This window comes from Tympanuchus pallidicinctus, unplaced genomic scaffold, assembly GCF_026119805.1.
Source record: "Tympanuchus pallidicinctus isolate F22 unplaced genomic scaffold, pur_lepc_1.0 scaffold12, whole genome shotgun sequence".
NCBI lineage: Eukaryota > Metazoa > Chordata > Aves > Galliformes > Phasianidae > Tympanuchus > Tympanuchus pallidicinctus.
Window position 1 is genome coordinate 5,714,775 of NW_026294637.1, and position 22,532 is coordinate 5,737,306.

Consider the following 22,532-nt stretch of genomic DNA (forward strand, 5'->3'; position numbering starts at 1 on the left):
CATACGAGTGCCTTGCACCAGTCACTGTGAGTCAGCAAGCCTAGACAAGAGGCTCAGCACGCCCTCTCCTATTGCAGCAGAGACTTTCACCTCCAATGCCAGACTTCACTGCCTACCTAGTCTTAAAATCTCCCTTCTGCCTCTGCCATTTCATATCCACAAACAACTGCAGACTGGAGGATTTATTTAGCAAGTGGCTCATACTTCAGACCATAAAGAGAGAATTGCTAGATTCTGGCTCTTCCCAGCCTCTTTGGCACTATCTGGAAATCTGCCTTGCAGCCCCTTTCTTTGGATGTGGGAGATTTGAAACAAGCGATATGGATGACTGCAAAATGTGTTGTGTCTGCATTGAAAAGGGCCAGGTGTTCTGTAAGAAGGAATGAACTGAGCTAATTCCCTCCTGCCACCCACCAGACCCCTCTGGAGGCAGGGAGGACCCATCTGCCATACCTCAGAGCCGTCGGCGTTGAAGTGGTCCAGCGCCTGCTTTCGGATCTCCCCTTTGATTGAGCCGTCTAAGCGCTGGAAGAAAAAAACAAACCAGCAATAATAATTAAAAATAAAGAAGGAAAAGAGCCCCGTAGAGCTGCTGCAATCAAGTTCTGGGAGCCTGATAGCCCCAGCCTGTAGTGTTTAATCATTAAAAATAGCCACCAATTAAAAATAGCTACACTGTGTTGCGAGGGCAGGAGGTGGTATGCTCAGGCAGCAGTCACACAGCAGTGACGCTCCAGCTCCTGTTACAGGCCCCCAGCCAGGATCTCTGCATTCTCTATCCTCTCCTCAGGGCTTATTACAGGATGAAGGCCAGAGAAGGAGCCCAGCAGAGGATGGGGCTTTATTTACTGAGATTGTATGCTGGAAACATGCCCCACGCAGCAACCTTCAAGCAGTGACAGAAGTCCAGAGAAACAGCAAGAAAGATGGCATGTCACTGTGAGTCAGCATCAATTGGATGGAAACAAGCTGCACAGGATGCAATAGCCACCTCAGATAAAAGAAATGCAGATAACAGCATCTCTAAATAGCTTCAGAGAGCCAGCAAGGGAAGCAAGCTTCAGTGTTGAGCTGTCTGTACAAAACAGTGTGCTGGTACATGCAGGGAGATCTGCATCCGAGGGCTTTTGACATAAGCACATCAGTTGACCTCAGCTACAGAGATAGATCATGGACACGAGTGTTTCTGTCAGGCAAGGTCCGAACCACAAGATGGTTGTTCAGTGATTAACACCCACCAATAAATGTTTGAATCCATTGTGCAGGTTTATGCCAATCTTTTTGATTCTCACTTTGTACATCACTACAGAGACTGTTGTAAGAGCAGCCTCCATCTGCAGCTCTCAAAGGACGTACCATTATCCTCATTACAGACAGCAAAACATCTACAAAGAGAGATGTGCCGTGCCCAAGAAGCATCAGACACAGTGAGGCATCCCACGCTCTCAGCTGGCTTCTGCCTCTCCATACGTTCCCTTCCTTGAGTGCCACACTGAAACGAAAGGACTTTCCAGTTCCATTCAGTGCATTTCAGTAAGAGCAATCTGTAATCCATCCACCCTTAGGGACGCAAGGGACAGCCTTAGAAGCCAAGTGTCTCTCACTGCTCAAGCTCCCTCCCTGTTTTCTTGAATTTTCAGGTGAAGCCCACATGCTATTCCTCACCTGGAAAGGATAGTGTTTGATAGTCAGGTACTCTGCCAAGATGTCCAGCATCCTCACCATCTGGGAGAAGATCAGGACTCTGTTGCCTCTGTCCCGCAGCCTGGTCAGCAGCTTGTCCAAGAGAATTAGCTTTCCACTGCTCCTGATCAGAGACTGAAAAAGTAACCGTCATTCCAGCTGGTGCTTTCCAACCATACTCCTACGTACACTAGAGAACTGGTTTTTTGGGGGCCATACTTCTCTTGTACCTCTCTAATCAAATCATCTGTGCTTAGACAGCAGAAGGCGCAGACACGATAAATCACCCAAGATAGTTCTCACACTGCATTCACCTGCTGCTCAAAATGGCCAAAATGTTCTGCTGTCAGTGTATGAAAAGGGCGGGAAATTCAGTGACTCAGTTGTGATGACAGATTCCCATGGTCAGAAGCAAAAGCTTCACCAGATCTTATGTTGGAGGGAGAATGGCAGGAAGTAGAAAACAAAGGAAAAATGAAGCTAAGCAATGTCTCTGCCCACCTGCAGGGTCTCAATGCCATTCTCTCTCTCATTTTCCTCAGGAGGCTTGATAAGGTAGCAGTGGTTGCAGCACTTCTTCAACTCCATCACGATGTTTAGGAAACCAGATGTGCTTCCTCTTGTTCCCTTTGAAAGAGCCTTGTAGTTTCTTGTCAAAATCCACCTGCAGACAGGAAAATAAACAGATCAGATCATTTCACAGCGCAAAGCAGGCCTGCTGGAGCCCGAGATACAAAACCTTCAGGGACACTTTAATTCAAGCATCTGTCTACACTCTTCCCCAGCACAATTCCGTGCTGAGCTTTACTCTGCCAAGATACAGTCCCTGCCCTACAAAGCTGGCCAGCTGAATTACTATGATGCTAGAAAAGCACATCCAGTAGTCCAGAGCTGGAGGGGGAGACACCACCCAACCCTACCTTGCACTCCTACTGGAAAGACCTTCCTGCCACAGGTGTTGGCTGCCACACTGGTGCCTTCTGAAGGACACAGCATGCTGTGTCCTATATATACTGTGCATATTCCCAAGTCACAAAGAAAGATGCGCCCACTTCTGCTGGTACTCCCAGTAACTTAATAAATGACTCACTTGTAATACTGCTTCTGCAAAGCAGACATTTCCACACGGAGGATCTGCTCCACTTTGGCTGGCAAAGATTTCTCCACATCCTTCTTCACTCTGCGTAAGAGAAACGGCTCCAGGACTTTGTGAAGGCTCTGGTAGCCATTCTCTCTACCTTTTCCATGATCTTCTTCAAAATCCTCCCAGAACTCAAACCTAGTGACAGAGATGAGTAATAGAAAGGAGTTAGAATATCTTGTCTTGTGGTACCAAGCAGCATGTATCAAATATGCTAACACTACACAATGAGATGGGAGACCATCGAGTTGATGTACGTACAGTGAAGGATAGAAAGTTCGCTTTTCTCTGGCTAATTGAGCAGATTGGTGGCAAAGCTAGCAGCTCTCCGGGTGTAAGTACCTCCAAGTATTTTATTTTTGAGCTTCACAGTTCCACATCAACCTTCCAGGACCCAAAATCCCAGGTTTCCCCAATATTTACTCTGATGTCACCTGCTAGGATTTACCTAGCAGCAGTTTCTGAACTTTCCACAGAGCCCATCCTTAGGCAGGGTTCTGTCAACTGGATTTTGTTTTACACTGCTCAGATTACTTTTTTGGACTGCTGATTTCTCTAACTCCTCTGAAATGTGGACATCTGTCCTTCTCCACCTGGGAGACCTCAGATCTTTCCTTCGCTTCTTCTGTGATCCAACAAAGAATATGGGGAACAGCTCCTTCTGTAGTCAAACATCATCTGGATGAGTTTGGGGACATGCCTGTCTTGGCAATGCACATTACCTGTTTTGTTTGTAAGAAAACATCTGTTATAATGTGGACAAGCTAACAATCAGCTAGGCAGTGCTGTCTTTGAGAAATACTCCCAGGGACTGCCATAAAACATTTAGTGAGAACAGCTGAAACACCATGTGCTGGGAAATTCAGAAATGGCTGAGATGATTGCTTAAAACAAGTTCAGCTTTTTAGAGATGGCACTGAAAACAGCAGACAGATTTGAAAGACGTGTTTTAAGTTTCTTCACTGAACTTGCTGCCAGAAATCCTCCTTGTGTTAGTCATTTAAACTCTGCTTTTCCTCACCAGTGTTTGCTCCCCTTAAGCTGGTCTAACTCCACTGAGCTTAATTCAGGGATTTCTGCCATTCTGCTCTCCTTCAAGTTTATTCAGTGGCCAAGACAAACATACAGAGGTATTTTATGAAGCACCAACAGGAGACTTACTTCTCAGGCATGATGAAATGCAGCAGGGACCAGAGCTCTTTGAGCGAATTTTGAAGCGGAGTGCCAGTGATCAGCAGCCTGTGGTTGGACTTGAAGTCAATCAATGTTTTGTACAGCAAAGAGTCATCATTTTTCAAACGATGGGCTTCATCCACGCCTAGAAAGGCCCAGCTAATACTTCCCAAAACAGCCTGGAGGAAAAGAAGTGTTCTCCATCACCACAGAAGAAAAAGAGGTGAAACCCACTAGTCAGTGGCTGGCTTCCCCATTTGCAAGAGAGGATCTAAATAGAACACCCCTGGAGCTTTACCCACCTTGTCTTTGAGGAGAATCTCATATGTGGTGATAAGTGCATTGAATTTCAACCTTTTAGACTGAGAGTGGATCCACTCATATTCACGTATCTGCGAGAAACGACAGATGTTACCATCAAGGAATATTATCAAAGAGTTAACAATCATTTTACTGTAGCTACAGCTAGGATCTCCAATCAAGTCCAAGCTCTATTGTTCAGTGTATCATTCGATGAGCAAAGGGCGTCCAAGGAGCAGCTTGTTTTAGGGCACACATGGTTTTTACACAAGTTTAGACAAGCAACAAAATTAAGTCAAGCAACTTGCTGTTGTGACATTACCCCATCATCTCACTGACGCCACCAGGCTCACAACACGTTTCGGTTGCCCTGTCTGAATATTTCAGAGGACACTCAGCAGCCCCCATCAGCTGCTCCAGCAGAGAGCACGTCACACACATTACACGCTGCACAGGATAGCGCCCAGTGCTCCCATCCAACCCCACAGGCTTTGCTGTCAGATTACACACCATGTTCCTGCTCATGAGGTCACCGATGTAAACCACCACGTTGATCTCAGGTGCCCACACTTCAAACTCTCTCTGCCACGAGGTGAGGGTCGACAGAGGAACCACCACCAGGAAAGGACCGTACAGCTGGTGCTGGTGGAAGAGGTACGACAGGAATGAGATTGTCTGAATCGTCTTCCCCAGGCCCATTTCATCAGCCAGGATCACACTGTTGTTCCTGAGAAGGAAGAGAACAAACCTAAGTCCTGATTTAATGCGTCTGCATCATTTCAAGGCCGGTCAAAAACCTCACTTGAGAACAAGAGAGTCAGATCCCACTGGGACAAAGCTTAGGAGACCCACAATGAACACAGCTCATTTGCACCATTCGGTGTATGTACTTACTTGCACCACGAGTGAGCAAGCCAGTTGAGGCCCTCCAGCTGATAATCTCGCAGCTCCAGGTTCTCACTGCCAATATAAGAAGGCTGCTTCTTCAAGGCAACAAATCTTGGTCTCTGCTTCAGTACCTGAGGAAAACAATGCACCGTAAGCCCCCTGAAGAAAAGACTAGGTAAGGTTGAAAATTCAGCAGTTAAATCTGCAGAATCAGCAATGAGTGTAGATTGGTTTGTCAGTTATTGTCCAGCCACATTTTCTTATCTGCTTCTGGTATCTACAGTTCTGATGCCCCTCAGCACCGTTATGTTTTGCCTGCTGACCTCCAGTCCTGATGATCAGGGCTGAGTCCCCACAAGAGTGCAATAAGTTGTATATAATGCCTATTAGATGGAGCAAACTCCATTTTCTGTTTTGGCCCCTTCTGGTTTTTCTTCCATGTACTCCATCTCTCTCCCACACTGTATCAGCATCTTGCAGACCTCCTCTTCTCCCTGGTGTGCTGTTTTTCCGTTCAAGTGATATTAAAAATCTGCATTGCAAGAGCAGCATCTCTTCAGGAAGAAGCACTTTGCAAGGATTAATTAAAGTTCCCAATCCCCCATGCTCACCATGCCTCGAGTAAATGAAACCAAAAGGGGTTCACATCTCTGCCTAAAGTACAAGAACAGCAAACAACCATTCAAATGCTGGAGGAAAGATTGGAAAACACTCTCTGACGTTTATTCTAACAAAACTTCATATTCACACAGTTTGCTTCATTACCCAGCCTGGAGAAACAAAGCAAGAAGAGAGAGGAGAAGCAAGCAAACCTTGCAGTCCCGGGTAGGAATTGTTTTGGAGTTGTTACGGTTGTTGAAGCTGTCAATGCAGTGCTGAAATTTCTTGCTTATCAGAGCTTCATCTTCCCAGCTGCACTCTGCATAGGGCAGTCCCATCCACTTGCACAGGTATTCGGGGTCATTCGAGGATGTTTTGCGACTGTTTGCTGCAAAATATGCAAAAAAGTCCAAACCTCAGTTCTGTGGCTGAACCGCAAGTATGGTTCACAAGGGCAGTCTAATTCATCCCTACAAACACAGCACAAGTCTTGGCTAGTAGGAAATGTTTAGAGAGGCTGAAAATGGTCCTTTACCTGGAAAGTCAGCATGCCCTGTCGCAGACTTGCTGGTCTTCACAGCTGTGGTAGGAGACACAAAGGAAACAAGGGTTTGCTGTGCTGAGAGCCAGCAGGGGGAGCAGCACAAACAGAGCATCATGTGCTTTGATAAGAATCGTATGGAAATAGGTTGTACAGCTCTCTAGGCCAATTCCCAAAGCAACTGGATGCCAGCATCTCTGACTGACGTTGCTAAAATATTAGTGCAAAGTCCCATTTTTTATTTTTAACAAATCATGAAAGTCTAAACCCTGAGCCACCTTGCAGCCTAACCACATCCTTAACCACAGCGTCACAGAAAGCAGACCTGGAAGCAGCCAGGCCTGTGCTTCTGCAAACACCTTGCCTGCAAAGAACTGAGGTCAAAGAACTACACCAGCAGCAGCAACTTCAACAACCACCTGGAGAGTGAAATACATTCAATGCCATTCTACAGGGATACTGGAGGGCAAAGAGAAAGAGGAAGTTCATTCTGTCTTACTTCATCCCTTTACAAAAGTGTTGGATTCACTTACCAATTACTCTCTCCACGATTTGATACTGTTTGTTCAGCTCTGAAGCCAGCTCCTGTTGGCAGTTGAAATATTCCACATCTTCAGGCGATACCTTGGCCAGCCTAGATACCAAAAGAAAAACAAATTAGGCATTATAATGCTTCTGTAGTGTTGATGTGCTTACTGAGACCATGTATAGAAAATCTACTTTATTTTATGATTGTGAAACTAAGTCACTGAAGCAAACCACTGCTTATATGACACATTTCTTAATGCTTCCTAAAGCATCTCCTATGATAAAGCTTTACTGGGAAGCAAATGTTATAGATACTCATTGTTTCCCTGCTAAATGACTCCTTATTCTGCTGCAAGAATTAGTCACAAAAATGAAAATCAGTCAGGGGATGGAAGCTGCTGCTCCAGCTTTATCACTTTGGAAACACACAGAAGCTCTCTTTATAGTCCTTGAGGAGGTCAGACAAAAACTCACGTACAGACAGGCTCATCATTAACAAGGGTTGACAAGGCTGCCTTGACAAAGCCTGCAAAGCAAAATTCAGCAGCGTGTCCTGAGACGAGCCCTATTTCCCAGCACAGCTGCTTAGTTTAGCATGCCAGGTTTCACTGCTAACTAGGAGCCCCTGTATCACCTCCAGGGCCAGATTCACTCGTGCACCATTTAGTTGTTCTCAGCTACCCAACTCCTGAGCCTGAGAACTGGCAGCATTGTGAAGCTCTGCCTCTTCTCCCTTTCAATACCACAGATATCATTTCTATAAAGGGGGATGGTTCTACAGCAGGCAGAGAGAGAGAAAAGTGTTGTGAACTGAAAACGTTTGCTTTGGTTGGAATATGCTTAGCAAGAAAAAAAATGAATGTGTTCAGTCCTGACTGTGCGTACCTATGGCTAAAGAAGATTCACCCAAAGCCAGATATCACTGGTTGAAATAGAGCATACCATTGCTTGATCTCCTCCTCCTTTTTCTTGAAGTTCTCTAGTTTTTTCAGGCCCTTCACTTTCTGCTGTTGCAGGGACTCCTCGCTCTCCCATGTGCTGTGGATGTACGACCAGCCTTTCCATTTGATCAGGTAATGAACCTCTCCCTCATCCTTTTCAGGGTCAAAGTCAGCACTAGGGTTGCCATTAGCTTCAGTTGCATACACTGTGGTGGAAGCACCAGTGGCTGCAAAAGAAATCAGGCTGCAGTTGGTACCTTTGTTAAAAACCACTGGCCACGAACTGCATTGAAGCAGGAAGTCGTTTTTCTAACACATCCTTTGTGACAGCACAAAGAATGTCCTACAGATTCTTGAACCCAATGAGACAGGCACACAAAAGTTCTCCACACAACAGGATCTTTTTAAATCTCTATCATAAATGCCTTTTTTTTCTTTAATATAATTCAAAGGTCTCTTGAAAATATTCAAGACCATTCAGTTTTACAAAAACACTTTTGTATGGCTGTGAGAACAAAGCATCAGCTTTATTTCCCATTATGGCTTTGTCAATGGAGCTACAAAAACTGTTGCTACTGGAAGAGCTATTTTATCTTTTAAAGGGGAGAAAAACAAGAATTGCAGAGCAATGACTGCATCTTTAAAATAGTGTATACACTAAAAGACAGCTGCCAAGCAGATAAACTTGACATTTTAGGTTTTTCAATAATAGATCGTTTAAAAACAAAAACAAATAAAAAAACCTTCCAGAAGGGAGAAATAAAGAGGCAGGCAGGAAAGGGTGAAGAGCACTGAAATAACCCTGGGCCTCACTGGAAGGCTTCAAAATTGCAAACACGTTGGAGCAGTTGAAGAGAAACAGAGAGTGCGTGACTGAATTCAGAAATAGCCGACACACCTCCTTTTTTTCCAAGCCTGATGTCCAAGACTTTTTCAATAGTTTCACTGTTGTCTTCGTGTTCATCAGCCCCTTCCCCAGTCATCTCTATCAGGTCATCAGAATCCGTCTCAAAATCGTCGTCTTCCTTGTAACTGAACAAGACCAAAACCAAACTGGTAAAAAGCCCTTGACTCTGCCCAGAAACACAAGAATGGCTTCTTACATAGAGCACAGCAAGACCAGTATTTACCCTGGGGCTCAGTGCTTGTTCAGCACATGCACTGCTTAAGCAAGCCACCTCACACTTTTTGATACCTGACATTTTTGGCTGCTCTTCGTCGAGTTTGTCTCTTAGGAGTTTCACCATCTTCATCATCGTCGTCATCTTCAGATGACACCTGTCTCTTTCTCTTCTTCCCACGCTGGAGTTTGGGAGGCTTTTTAACATTGGTTTTGGCCATTGTTCTAAAATAAGTATTAGGAGAAAGTGTTTTACTTCAACATACTTTTTTTTTTTGAAGTCTTTAAGAACAAACACATCTCAGATATCAGATTCCCAGACATTTAGCCTGCTGTAACTACCACAGAAATCACTACTCCACTCACTGGACAAAGCAACCAGGTCCACAGGCTTGTAATCAAAGGTAATGCTGAAGAAAACAAACATGCTTTAGGAGCAAATGGCAGCTGCCTCTCCACCCTCATAAAGGTAGGAAAGACACACAGAAAAAGATACAGACTGAACCAACCACTCCATACCTCCTTTGGACAGGTCTTTTTGCTTTAATTCTCTTCGGTTCAGGTTCGCTCTCTGCACTGGTGCCTTGATCCCCTCCATCTTCATCCTCTTCTTCACCAGAAATCTCTCTTTTCCACTTTTTTCTATGGTCAGAAAAGTAGCTGATCAAGGGCCACCATATTTCAACGCAAATACCTGACCAAGTAGGCACCCAACCCAACTGGGTTGATCCTAGCAGGCCATGATCACCACAGATCACCACTGCGCTCTCGCTAACAAGTTGTTGACTGTGATGTGTTGGGGATTTTAGGCTGTAATTCTCTCCTCTAGGAACAGGTCTGTCACCTGGATTTGGCTTAGCAGAGCAGCACGAGTGGCTCCTACCACGTGCTGTGGCAGGGCTGCACCCCGCACGGCCGGGCGTGCTTCAAGTTCTTCAGCTTTCCTTCCCACTCACGCATTTCTGAAATGAGGTGGGAAAAAAAAAATCTTCGGGGTGATTTTGAATAATCAGACATTTCTGAGAAGCGCTCGCTTCCGCTTACGGTTTACGACACGCACTGATGCACTTTCTCCTTGCTGCTCAAAACCAAGAGCACTGAGTCGCATGCCATTGAACTTCAGGCAATTAAAGCTTCCAGGGTGGAAGCCAAATCCCACTGTGCGTTCGTGGAAGGAAGCAGGTTCCACGTGGGTAGTTCAGAGCAAGACCTCAGCTCTGCAATGCCCCCTGTCTCCTAGGGGTACATTGGGAGTCCTTCCCTTGTTGCTGCCGCCCTCCCTGGCTTCTATTACCTCCCCTGTTGTGCTGCACTGCTGTACACAACACAATGAGAAATTAAAAGCAAGAAAGAGGAGAGAGGGAGCTGGATCACATAGCACTCTGCTGTGCTCGAGTTTTCTCCAGCAGGCAGCTCAGTAGGCCTCATCAGCACACTTCAGTGCTTAGGAAAACTGAAAGGTATTGATTGGATGGAAAAGGCAGTAAAAATAAGCGCATCTGGCCACTGTGATGAGATCCCCAAAATGTGTTAATGGGATGTTTTAACTTATCAGAGGGTTATGGGAGATTAACAAAACGAGTTGGCATTTTATTCTCCATTTCCTAAGGACGGGAAAGGAGTGAAGGTTAAACTATTTTAAGTGTCACTGAAGAATAAATAACATCATGAAGAAGCGAAAGACTGACAACAAAAAGTGAAGCTGGCTTCTTTAGATTTCCTGGACAGGCAAAATGGGAAAAAAAAAAACAGTGAAAATGTTGGAAAATTTCATCCATCCTAGGTTTACATTCATACTTGAATTTCTATCACCCAGAGTTTTATTACTGAAAATAGTAAATAATTCATTTTACAAGCCTTTCATGTTGACAATGTCTGTCAAACAAATAGCATTACTCTGAAAACCAATGAATAAATAATAATTCCACTATTCAAAACTCTTTTCCCTAGAAACTTACTTTCTTTTCACTTGCTTCTGGCCTCTTCTTTTTGGGCTCTCATTTTCAGATTCGCTACTTGCCTTTAATTGAAAAGAAAGAAAAATGAGGTTGTAGGCTTCACCCGGATCGTCTCCCCAAGGACACAGCTGGACACATGCAGGTGGGGTGGGGTGAGCTGAGGCACAGCTGCACCGCTCTCCCTGCAGCCAGAAGGATGCTCTGGGGAGCCATGAGGCTGCAGGAGTGCTGCCCACTGCCCCACACAGCTCCTGCAGCAGCTGAGCTCTTTTACAAGGCTGTAACTGAAAAGTGCAGTGGCAGAATGCAGAGCATCCATACTTGCCACGTCAGTATGAACCCAGTAATGGTCGGGGATGGATCAGACTGCGTTTCTGTGACTGCAGACCTACCTTTCACAATCACACAAATGCGTGACCAGCTCTACTCTCATTACAGAAGCTTTCTATACAGAAGGAAATTCTCCTAAAAGGACAACATTCTTATCACAAGGGTGTTCCCTGCTTTCCTGAATTTTTCTCCCACAGCCAAAGCAGCTGAGGAAGCAGATGGGTCAGACCCTGCCCTGCTGCTTTCCTTCCTGCAAGCAATACCAGCCTCCACCAGCAGACTCTCTAGCTAAATATATCGAGAGAGATGCTACGTCCTTGCTGAACTATTTTAAACGTGGGTGTCATCAACTCCCACTGGCTGAGAAATCTAGAAAAGCTTTGATGGGCACAACCCTATTTTTGTAAAAGCCAGTCCACCACAGAAACAGATCCCTGCACACGCAGCACCCCGAAACAAACAGATGACTTCGCCTTAGACACTTGCTACAGAAAGCACAAATCAGCAGGGAGCAAACTGCAGAAGAAAGCAGAAGATTTTTAAAGAGGATTTAAATGCTCTGAGAAGCCTCAGGACTGCTTGCTGTATGCATCTTGCTCATCTGAAACCTTCTCTTCAATGCTGTTTTTTGCTGCAACATCCAAGCTGTGTCAGAGAGGCCCTGCAGATGAAGCCTGTCTTTGTCTGTGCCTCCTGTACATCCACTACATTCAGCAAGGCTCACGCCAAGAGCTGTTCAGAGAACGACATGAAATGGCATGAGCTGCAAGATCAGAAGTCGAGGCAGGGTACAAAGACATGCCCCATATCTCTGCAGCCTTTATTTCCATCTTCCTTCTCCCCAACAGAAACTTCCTTTTTGCTCAAAATGGAGTATTGGATGCTGTGTCAGACCGAGGGCGCTGATGAATCTCTCGGGGGTTTCATGCCAGACTGATGTGTGGCACAGTGACACCCCTGCCCTGCAGCTCAGTGTGAACGTGCTCAATGCCTGTTCCACTGCCTGACATCCCTGTCTCACACACCAAGCATCCAAGAAACAAGGGACTGGCTGACAGCAGTGACTGCAGCACAGCTGACTCCAGCTGTGCGGGTGGGATATTTTTCAACAGCCATCTCTCAATGAGCAGTTACTTTTTGTTGTCTTTAGGCAAACCATGAGCAGAGAGCGGTGAGTTTTCCTTCTGCTCTGCATCAGAGAAGACAAGATTTGAATCACAGAATCATTTACGTTGGAAAAGATCTCTAAGTCCAACCATTAACCTAGAGCTGCCAAGTCTAACTTGGTGAAGTTTGTAGAAAACCAAATACATCCTTTATTGTTTTCTGAACTTCAATCCACTTGACAAAGTCCTACTTTTCAAGATCCTGCTGTCCACTCCCCAACTCCTCTGCTCTTCTCCTGCCGCTGCAGTTTCTACATAGCTGTTGCTCAACAACTCACCTTTTCCTCTTTTCTTTCTGCCTTGAAACAAATCTAACTTGTGACTCCAAGCTCAGCTGCCTCCAGCTGCATTGCTCAAAGCGCCGTTGTCTCTTTCGGGCAGCAAGCCCAGATCTTTCAGCTCTGACACAGCCAGTCCCAGCCTGAGTCACCACTGCCTGTTGCTGCTACAGCCACCCCACGCACCCAATGACTCAGCCTCTGCTCCCCAGTGCCCTCATCCACCCCAGCATCACTTGTCACCCACTCTTCCTGCCATCCTAGCACCAGGCTGCCCAGGTCCTGCCATGGCTGAAAGCTGCTTAATTCTGTTCTACGTGTAGTAATTACAAAATAATTAAAACAATTTTTTAAAGACCATACTATAGCAATCTCTCAGATTTCTTGACCCAGCTGTAGAACTTAGCACTGGCTTGCTCAAATTGGTCCAAGGCTGCCCACCAGCCACCTTCAGCAAGAAGGGAAAACTGCATTAAACTCATGTTTTAATAACGTCACCTCCCCAGGTGGCATGGGCAAAAGTGACAAATTCAGCCTTCAGTCCCCACCAGGATTTTATCAGTCCAGCAAGAGATGCCAGGTGTGTGTTTCTCTCTGTGAGCCTGCACACCAGTGCCGCCCAAATTGCCTTCCTTAATCCCCTTCTACTGAATGCTGCCAACGTGCCCCTCTTCCCATTGGACTAGGGACCTGCCTCTTACTGTTTGCACTGCCCACCTCAGATGAAGGGTCAGTCCTCCCTTTCCATGCCTCACCCAATCCTCCCATATAATTTCATACAATCATTTGAGCTGGAAGGGACCTCTAAAGGCAACGCCTCTGTAGCCAGATCAGGGTGCTCAGAGCCCCATCCATCCTGACCCTGGATTGCTCCAGAGATGGGATATCCACCATTCTTTCTTCTCTGCTAGCACTTAGTGCACACACTTTTCTAGATTAACTCTGCTGCAGCTTACCAAGGAGGAATGCTATGCAAGACATGACACCACAAACACTGCACTAAGCAGAGCAAAGCAGCAGCAGCTTTGCAATTCTGGTCCTACGGACTGCCCAAGGTTGTCCCCTTACCAGCCCACGGAGGGGGCTTCAGCCCCTTGGCATGGTCCAGGCAGTGCTCCGGAGCTCATGCTGCCTGCTAGGAGATGGGAAGGCCCAAAATCTCAGACAGAGCTCAGGGATTTGCTCATTTCAGGCTTAGCAGAGACCAAGCCTGGAGAAGCTGGAGACCGTCAGCTTGCCAGCTTAGTCTTCTTGTGTCTCTGATGTTTAAAATCTGAACTTTCAGCAAAGATGTGAGAAAGAGCATTAATCAAAATGCAGATGAGCAGAAATATGTTTTTTTTACAGTGGTGAAACCAAACATATTTTGGGAACAGCTGTGGCACACAACTTGTGGCCTCTTTCACAGAACAGATGCACTGTGACATTTATTACTAATGCAAATTACAAACCATCCTCTTTATAGCCTATGGATTGTGCCTGTTTTGGGCACGCTGTTTCCTGACTGCCCTGTTCTGCATGTTTCAGTTCCCCTTCATGAAACCTGAAGGTGATTTATAAGCTGCACCCAAAATGCACAAGCAATGACCGTTTGTACTGTAAGCTCACGTGTGCTCTCATTCCTGGAGCCAGCTTCAGTGCCCTGGGCAGCTCCTTCACCTTATGCAAAACAGCACTTCTGCTTCCTGCCCTTCACAGCCCACACTTCTGCCCCAACCAGAAGTTGCCAGTCTCTCTGCTTCCATTTCAGAGAGTTCCATGAGGTGCCCGATGCCCTCAGGGCACTTCCCAGAAGTGTTTCAGGCACTTAAGGGAAGGAGCTCTGCCCAAACTGGTGGTTTCGGCAGAGATTGCAGCTTCCAAAACCTGAAACAACTCTACCACCCTGACCAGGGGCAGTCAGAAGGCTGGAACTGCTGCAGCCTGGCACCGAGTCTGACCCGCTGCCCAGGCAGTGCTGCTTGCTAGTACTGCATAGAAGTGTTAGGGAAGAAAGCAATTCAAAGCTCCTAGACATGGTGCTGGAAGTCCCAAGCAGCAAACAACAAGAGCAGGTTACTGGTGACAGGCTTAGCCCTGAAAGGCAAGAAGCAATCTTAGATGATGTCAAGTGCCCTGTTTCGTTGCCAGCTCCAGCAGCGCTCAGCACCATGCAGGATCAGCTCTGCTGTGCCCTCCCCTTGCTGCTTTGGGTCTTCCAACAGCAAGACTTGCCACGTCCCATCTCTGCGAGGCCCCAGCACTGTGCCTGACACGTCACACCCGCCACTGGAGTTGCTCTATGGGAAGCAGGCAGTGCTGCTTCAGGAGGAGAAGGAGGAATGGACTGGTCCGATTTCATTAATTTCCATGAATGAAGGGCTCATTCAGATGATTTTGTTTTTGTTTTTTACAATATTCTGTGGTATAGCAAAGTTTGTACATCTCAGAATTATTATAATTTTTTTTTAACTTTATCGTACCTCAAATAGAAGGAAATAAAGATATTGAAAAAGAAAACAACATTTGCAAAACCACGTAATATTGTAAAACAAAAAATGACAGGACTTACCTGAACCCCCTACAGGGCACTGGGGCTGCAGGCGAGGTCTGTGGCGGGTGTGACAGTGCCAGCACAGCGCATAGTGCACGCTGGGGCATCACAGAGAGGCGGCCGGGGAGCCTGGGCTTTCCTGAACTTGAAAAGGAAAACAAAACCCAAGTCAATGATGTGCCACAGGGCCTTCCTAACTGCTGCTGCAGGGACATCCAGCGCAGGAGGTGGCAGAGACCTGTGTTATGCTTGCAGCTCTCAGGCATCCACCGGTGTATTTTGGCATCACAGCACAGCCTGACCTGCTGAGAGCACCACCAGGCTCCTGTCCTGCCCAAAATCTGGCTACTTCTCTGCAGATTCCCAACTGCTTTCACACTGAAGTATCCCACCCTGCAATTTCAGTCTAAGCCTGTTTTTTTTTCTCCTCTCTAACTACTTAACCTTCCTGAAGATCTGCAGACGTGCACAAGGTCTGATAGATGGAAACGGAGGCTGCATCTTCAAAGAAAAAGCAAGTCCTGAGATAGGAACAACAGCAAGTTTCGCCTGCCATCTTCAATTAAAGCACAAAATACTCCTGACATTCAACTGAAGTGATGGTTCATAACGCTGAACACACACACACACACACACAAATGCATTTGTGAGCACGATCCATTCCAGGATGGGCAACAACATCTGTTTGATCGTTGTGAGGTGTTTCTGGGCACTTTCTTTTATTCCTGCTTGGATTTTCATTGTGGTTTTGTGTTTTCCTTTTTAAGCATGCACCCGCTCCTCTCCAGCAGGTTTCTACAGCAGGGCAGACCCATGCTACGCCTCGCTCTAGTGGCTGGATGAGTGTGCAGAGACCTCAGCCCATGCAGCAGCCCTCTGAGATCGGAGCTTTTGGGCCACGTAGACTCAAGTGCAGCACCAGGACCTCAGTTCTGAACTCCACCATCCACAAACCAGGCTAGGACTCGGTGTTCACAAGGCAATGCAGATGAGACCAGCCTTTGTTCTCTGAGTTTAGTTGTTTTTATATGTTCAGTAATCCCTCATTCTTTTTTTTTTCCTTACCTCATCTTTTATATTAAATCGTGACGGTTCTTGTCTGCTTCGGTTTGACCTCCTAACCCCATAAACATCAGGATATTCTTCCCACATCTGCAAAATAAACAGACCATCAGCAGGCCTGCTTCGCTCCATTATTTCTGATTTCTAGAGAGGTTTGACTGTGAATATGAAAAAAATGAAAGAATCAACACAGCACCATTAGGGAATTTTGATAGCAGCAACTAGTAGACAGATGCTTAAAAATCTGAAACAGATCATGATTATTTTGGGCTATTTGGTAACGCTTTCAAGCATACAATTTAACTTAGCATTATCTTTATACTGGTCATCTCTCCCATAGGGCATAAAGCACTTTCTACCTTATTCAGGCTGAAGGACAGAGCTCTGAGGCAGCCACCCTCAGCAGCAACAAGAGGCAGCACTGTGCAGGTGGAATGAATGAACCTACCAACACAAAGGGTGATTCGGTCTCGCACACAGCCCTCACTACTGTTTTCCATAGAGAAATCCTATTAGCTGCCTGCCGAGCCCAGTGGCAAAAAGTCACCAGCAGCAACTTCACGTGCGAAGCCTGTGACCCATCCTGGATGGCAAGTGAGCCAGAACACCTTGTTCTTCTCCTGAATGCATGGACAGGATATGGTTCGGCAGTGCAGGACTTGTGGAAGTGCACAGCTGACTATTGGAAAGGGTTGTGTGCCGTAACACAGCTCTGTGTGCTGTAACCAGGCCCCACAGCAACTTCACACTGCGTACAAAAGCAAGCCTTTGTTCTCTCTGGATGGACAGGAGGAGAAGAGGAATTCAAGAACTGGTGTCCTGATGTATAGGAATGTGACCGTGTTGGTGACACGTAACAACAGAAGCTTTTCAGGGCAGATGCAAACCCATGACCCACCTCTCCAACACCTAAAACAATCCCTCTGCCTTGGCCCTCAGCAGTTTATCACTGTTCAGCTTTCTAAACCTATTCAGCATTTATCTGCTTCTCCCTCCCTCCAGTTCTCAAGTATCTCAGCAAGCAGCTGGCAGGAAAAAGAAATCAAAATGCACTGCCAGTCACTGCAGTGACTTGGGACCGCAGGCATGGTGAGTGCAAGGCTGCAGCCTGGCAGGTTTTTGGTTTTTTTGCTGCTGTTGGAAAAGCAAGAAGCTAATATGACAGCAGCCTAACTGCTGGCGTGTCTATCTGTCAGGAAAAAAGGCAGAGAGAAATTAAGAGATTGTTTATTGTCCCACATGAAAGAACAATTCAAAACGCTCTCCCAACTATTTGAGGAATTTGTCTTTTTATCTTTTAAGTGGCAGAGCTTTTGGAGGAAGAATTGCCTCCCATTACACATCAGAATAGAACCACACGCAAGTGAACCTCACCTTCATGGGTGTGTCTGGAGAGATAGAATATAAACAATAATATAATTAATTGACTCGGTTATTCAAGGGAAACAGGTATGTCCAGGTTAGAGGTAGCTAAGGAAAACGCCCATTAACAGCAGAATTAAGGGAGGGAGAAGCTTCCTTATTAAAGGGTGTCTTGACCTTTAGAAGTTTTATCCATGCTAATTATCCTCTTCTACAGGGATGCGTTCCCTCATGGTGTAATCCTAATGTTTATTGTTGGGAACATGCTTCTAGAAGGCCACAGAAGAGACAACTTCCAGTAGTCTCCACTTATCAACAATAAAACAAAAATCTGAACGCTGTTACCACAACTGCCTCACAAATGCATCCTTCCCTGGCATTCCCTAAATATGGGAGATTTACTGCAACCTGAGCAGGCAGGCCAGAGGTTGGTGAGAGGAAGAAATACGGATGCTGCATTTCCCACTTCTCCCCTCCAGGTATGTGGGGAACATGGGCTGCAAGCACTGCTCTTCTTATGCGTCACATACATAGCAATTTCTCCACAAAACTCCATCTTGTGAATGAGCTGTGCAAAGTACAAGCCACAGTTATGCATAAGAGGCGAGTCACACACCGCAAGGCAGAAAATCACTGACCTAACCTGACCTTCCTCCCTCCAAAAATCTCACTTCACCAAGTTCCTATCTCCAAATGGGCACTTGGGCACTTTTCCCCTCATCTTGCATCTGGTGTGTAACTCAGGTGCCTCCACCTCTTGGGTCAAGCAGAGAGCCAAGGCACAGTTGCTGCACTATGGAGATGCACCACCTGCGTGCCCTCCTCTACCTGTGCAGCAACAAGGTGAGGGCAAGCCTGCCTGTGTAGGTAGGACAGGGATTGCTAAGGGAGCTGTGGAAAAAAACCAAAAACAACAACCACACAACTGTGCTGAACATAACAAATAAAAAGGTTAAACCACTTTTTTCATGTTTTTTCCAAAGAGGCAGGTAGTGATGGAAACAAAACTAAGTGGCCCAAATAAAAGATAAGTACTTTCCCAAGTTGCAACCCGTGGGGAAGCTTTACTATTTCTAGATGGAGAGATCAGACGTCAGAGAGGAATGGAAGGATGGAGGGAGAGGATGAGATGACAGCGTCATTTACTGAAGACAGGCTCCTTCTCCTCCTCCATTACCTGCCTAGTGCCCAAAGGGCTGTCACATCGCACACACAAGCTCCTGCTCACACCAATGACACAGGGCCATACGTACACAAACCAAATGGCCAGTAAGGGGCTTGGGGACACCAGAAGAGGGAGCTTGCTTGGTTGATGTGCAATTCAGGCTGCCAAGCGGCAGGGAAGTGAAAGACAGCTAGGTTCATGCCCTGTGTTCTGCCCGTCCACGGTGGGTGCAGGGTAACAGCTCTGCAGAGCAGCAGGGGGCAATACCTTTTTAACATCTGCTATCCTTTCCTTCTTAGAGGCTGGTTTTTCTTTGGTTTCAGGAGGGGTCTGCTGGGATTTCGAACCCGTTGATTCACTTTCAGATTCAGACTGACTTTCAGAGGACTCGGAGCTGCTGTTAGACTCGCTGCCCTGCTCGCTGCCCTGCTCGCTCTCAGACTGGCTTGCAGAGTCAGAGCCAGAGGCTTCTTCGGATGCCGAGTGACTAATGGTAGAGAGAGAAGAGATTATATTTTAACTGAACTGTCAACAAGTAAAACTGAGCCGCAGCCAAGCTTCAAAGCTTGGGATAGCCTAAATGCAAGTGTGAGGCACGTGGCTTCTGACATATGCTCTGCTTTGTTGCACTGAAGCAGACTTCAGGGGACTCCACATTCACCTCTGCTGAATGCAGAGAGGACAGCACCAGCTCCTAATCACTGCTCATCAACCAGAGCAATGAGGGGTGCCGCATGAGGAGCAGCGCGAGCAACACCACCAGCACTGGTCCTCTCGCTCTTCTCTCCTCTACATCCTGGTACAATCCCATTTCTGAAAGCACCAAGCACTGTGCACGTTATATCATGTGTTGGAAAACATGACATTCTTTTCAAAAAGAGTAAATTCAGCAGCAGAGAGGAGCTTTATCCAGTACAAGGAGAGCAGACTATCTCCTCCTACGTTAACATGCTTTACATCAACATGTTAATACACCAAACATTCAGTTGAACACAGCTCCTCAATTAAACAAAGCGGTGAGAGGCTTTGTTACTCAAAATACTTTTTTGTCCAACCTCTCCCACAACATGTATTCTGTTCCTCTTTTCAAATCCAATTAAAACGGAAAACTCATCATAACGTATTTGCCAGTGAGGCAGTATTAGAAATCTCACCATCACAAGCTAAAAAGCAGTGTTGTAATGAGACTACAGATCCTTAGAACAAGGAGCTTCTCATTCCAAGTCAGCTCTTATCTGCTGCTAAATGCTTACATTATATTTAAGAGTATGTTGCAAATACAGCACCATGAATAAAGAGCCAGAAAAAACTTCACAGAGGGAAAGCAGATGTTTAATTTTTCCTCCATTTACACAAGATACATGGAAAACTCTGCTCATCGTGATTAAAAATATACCAAAGGAAAATAAAAGCATGTATGTAATTACATAACAATATGCAGAAATCAACACACACTTCAGAGGCACCCACCAGCTGCAGGCAGCTACTGCTGACATGCCCATCCACGTGCAGATGGGACCGGTCACGCCGGGGAGGTCGGATCTCCGCTCTCAGCCCCAGATGCTCAAAACTGCTGTTAAGTCCTGTGAGGCCTCCCTGCAGCAGGCCTGCAGCTGCCTTCTCCCAGGGTGCGGGCAGAGGGCAGCAGCTGAGCGCAGCGGGAGCCTCATCCCAAATCCCTCCAGCGCAGGGCACGCAGCCAAGCTCCCGGCCGCCATTTCACAGTCATCCCTCCTCCACCATCTTAGGAGTTCATTGCTGGGGTGGTTGGTGCTCTGGCTTTGTTTGCAAGGCCGAGAATGGAAGAAGTTACATTTGTGGTGGGGGCTAGGGGAGCACAGGAATAAAAAACAGCTGTGAGCTGAAACGTCAAAGGTAAGAGACACGGAGGCTTTTCCAGCAAAGGGGAGTGGACGCATCATCACTGATGATTGCTGCTTTCATTGTCCCAGTTGGTTTGGACAGGCATGAGGGTATTGCAGTGCTCCCTCCCAGAAGGACAGGAAAATCCAGCTCAACTACCACCGTGTCCTGCTTCTGCACACCAGCACAGCTCCTGCCCACCGGCTGCGGCACTCCCAGCTCCCACACCAGGCCCTGCCTTGCTGGCCATCAGGCACACCATCCCCCCCCCCACCCCCAAGATCCTCCTTGAATTCATCCATGAATGCGCTGACATCTGCTCAACCACACTTTTCCAACTCAGCGTCCTTCAAAGAAGCACTGAAACTTCTTTGCTGGAGATTTTTGGAAGATCTAGCATTTATTCAAGAAAACCAAGGGATTTTTATTAGAAACCATTGCAAAAGCATCCAAGAAAACGATTCACCAGCTGTTCCTGGGACAGCAGGACACATCCTGTGGAGCCACCCCTGGGGCCCTGACCTCAGAAGGCATCTGGAGGCATCCAAACCCCTGCTGCCACCACACCAATAGCAACATCAGGCTGGCACTGCATTAAGTTGGCAGTATTCCATGGGGGCACAGAAAAAAAAAACAAAAAAAACTTTTCCTCAATTGGACTTATTAGCAAGAGCTGGAAGAAATTAGAACAATGCTGGGGCCAGACAGCATTGCAGTATTGTGCAAAGACAGAGCAGCAATTGCTGGCCTCCTCCCACGCCAGAGCTCGTTGTTTCTCAAGGCCCTGAGCTTTATTACAAGGACAGAGGAACACAGCCTTCCTAGACACAAATAGCCATCACTCATGTACATTACCTACGTTATGCAGACTGTCATTTTCTTCCTTGATGTGAACAGTGTTTTCTGAAAAGGCCATTTCCCTAGTGACAGGCACAAATGCTGCATACGCCTGCCCTAGTAAGGAAAGGCCCCTTGTAGTAATTTAGGCAATTAAACACAAGTTGTGTTACTCTGATATCTACTGTATTTAAACTCTTGCATATCCTGTAGATGAGAAATGGTACGTCCTTCTCTAGGCTGCTGCAAATAATATAAAACAACAATGAAATCCAGTTAAGACAAAAGGATTTGTGCTCGCCGTCGTTTCTATATTAAAATGCTAAATAATAGTAATAAAAAGCCAATTCCATAAAGTGATCTCAATAAATACCACTGAGACAATCGGGGCAGTGCTTCCACCTGCAAACTGAATACAAGGGATTAGCAACGTGACACTTCAATTCAGGACCCACCACTGTACATAACCCAACACTGAAGGGCTCCTTCCCGAGGCTGGTTTGGGAATATGTCCTGCTTTAAGATACATGAGTTAACATCCAAAAAGGCCTATTTTCTACTGAAGTATAATTGAGGGCAAGCTATAAACACCCAACCAGTCCCACGCGCTTCCAATTCAGTACTGATAATCACCCATTAATGCCAAAACCACAGCTGGATCTTTGGAAACTGCATTAAAGTGAGAAAATTTTTAATAGGAATTACTAATCTGCTAATGCTCAGCAGATCATGTTCCTTTGTTTTCTAAGAACTACTCAGGCCGGAGTTCTGTTTTAATTAAGAATCTGCTGGATGGAAGGAAAAAAATACAGAAATAAAAAACAACTAAATCATCCCTTACCAAGAAGGACACGTTCCTTCCAAGAAATAAGTGGCTGAATGGCAATGATAAGACCTTTCACCATCAGGCATCTACGTTTACAAGGCAATTACAGCATGCCTGAAGCCTCCTGAGTTAGCATTTAGTATTTCACGCCTGAGCAAAGTGACTTCTTTCTATAGGAGATCATCTTTGCTAACAGCAACAAAACGTTTTAAATGCTCCCAACCAGTAAAAACAGCG

The 22,532-nt window shown here is 46.2% G+C and overlaps 1 protein-coding gene across 7 annotated transcripts in view; it reads right to left on the reverse strand.

The window, feature by feature from the left end:
* CHD2 (chromodomain helicase DNA binding protein 2) overlaps positions 1 to 22,532 on the reverse strand; it is a 68,902-nt gene that overhangs the window by 20,192 nt on the left and 26,178 nt on the right. For 6 of the 7 annotated variants that reach the window (XM_052672325.1, XM_052672323.1, XM_052672321.1 and 3 more), the window contains 18 exons: positions 19,037 to 19,256; positions 16,246 to 16,332; positions 10,874 to 10,935; positions 9,435 to 9,557; positions 8,991 to 9,140; positions 8,694 to 8,827; positions 7,797 to 8,022; positions 6,860 to 6,960; positions 6,321 to 6,365; positions 5,998 to 6,173; positions 5,192 to 5,316; positions 4,808 to 5,024; positions 4,300 to 4,389; positions 3,986 to 4,176; positions 2,774 to 2,962; positions 2,185 to 2,347; positions 1,666 to 1,818; positions 454 to 525 (listed from right to left, as the gene is read on the reverse strand). In XM_052672325.1, the coding sequence (XP_052528285.1) occupies positions 454 to 525; positions 1,666 to 1,818; positions 2,185 to 2,347; positions 2,774 to 2,962; positions 3,986 to 4,176; positions 4,300 to 4,389; positions 4,808 to 5,024; positions 5,192 to 5,316; positions 5,998 to 6,173; positions 6,321 to 6,365; positions 6,860 to 6,960; positions 7,797 to 8,022; positions 8,694 to 8,827; positions 8,991 to 9,140; positions 9,435 to 9,557; positions 10,874 to 10,935; positions 16,246 to 16,332; positions 19,037 to 19,256 (2,524 nt within the window). The remainder of the gene's footprint in view (positions 1 to 453; positions 526 to 1,665; positions 1,819 to 2,184; positions 2,348 to 2,773; positions 2,963 to 3,985; positions 4,177 to 4,299; positions 4,390 to 4,807; positions 5,025 to 5,191; positions 5,317 to 5,997; positions 6,174 to 6,320; positions 6,366 to 6,859; positions 6,961 to 7,796; positions 8,023 to 8,693; positions 8,828 to 8,990; positions 9,141 to 9,434; positions 9,558 to 10,873; positions 10,936 to 16,245; positions 16,333 to 19,036; positions 19,257 to 22,532) is intronic. The other variant, XM_052672326.1, reaches the window with a different exon arrangement.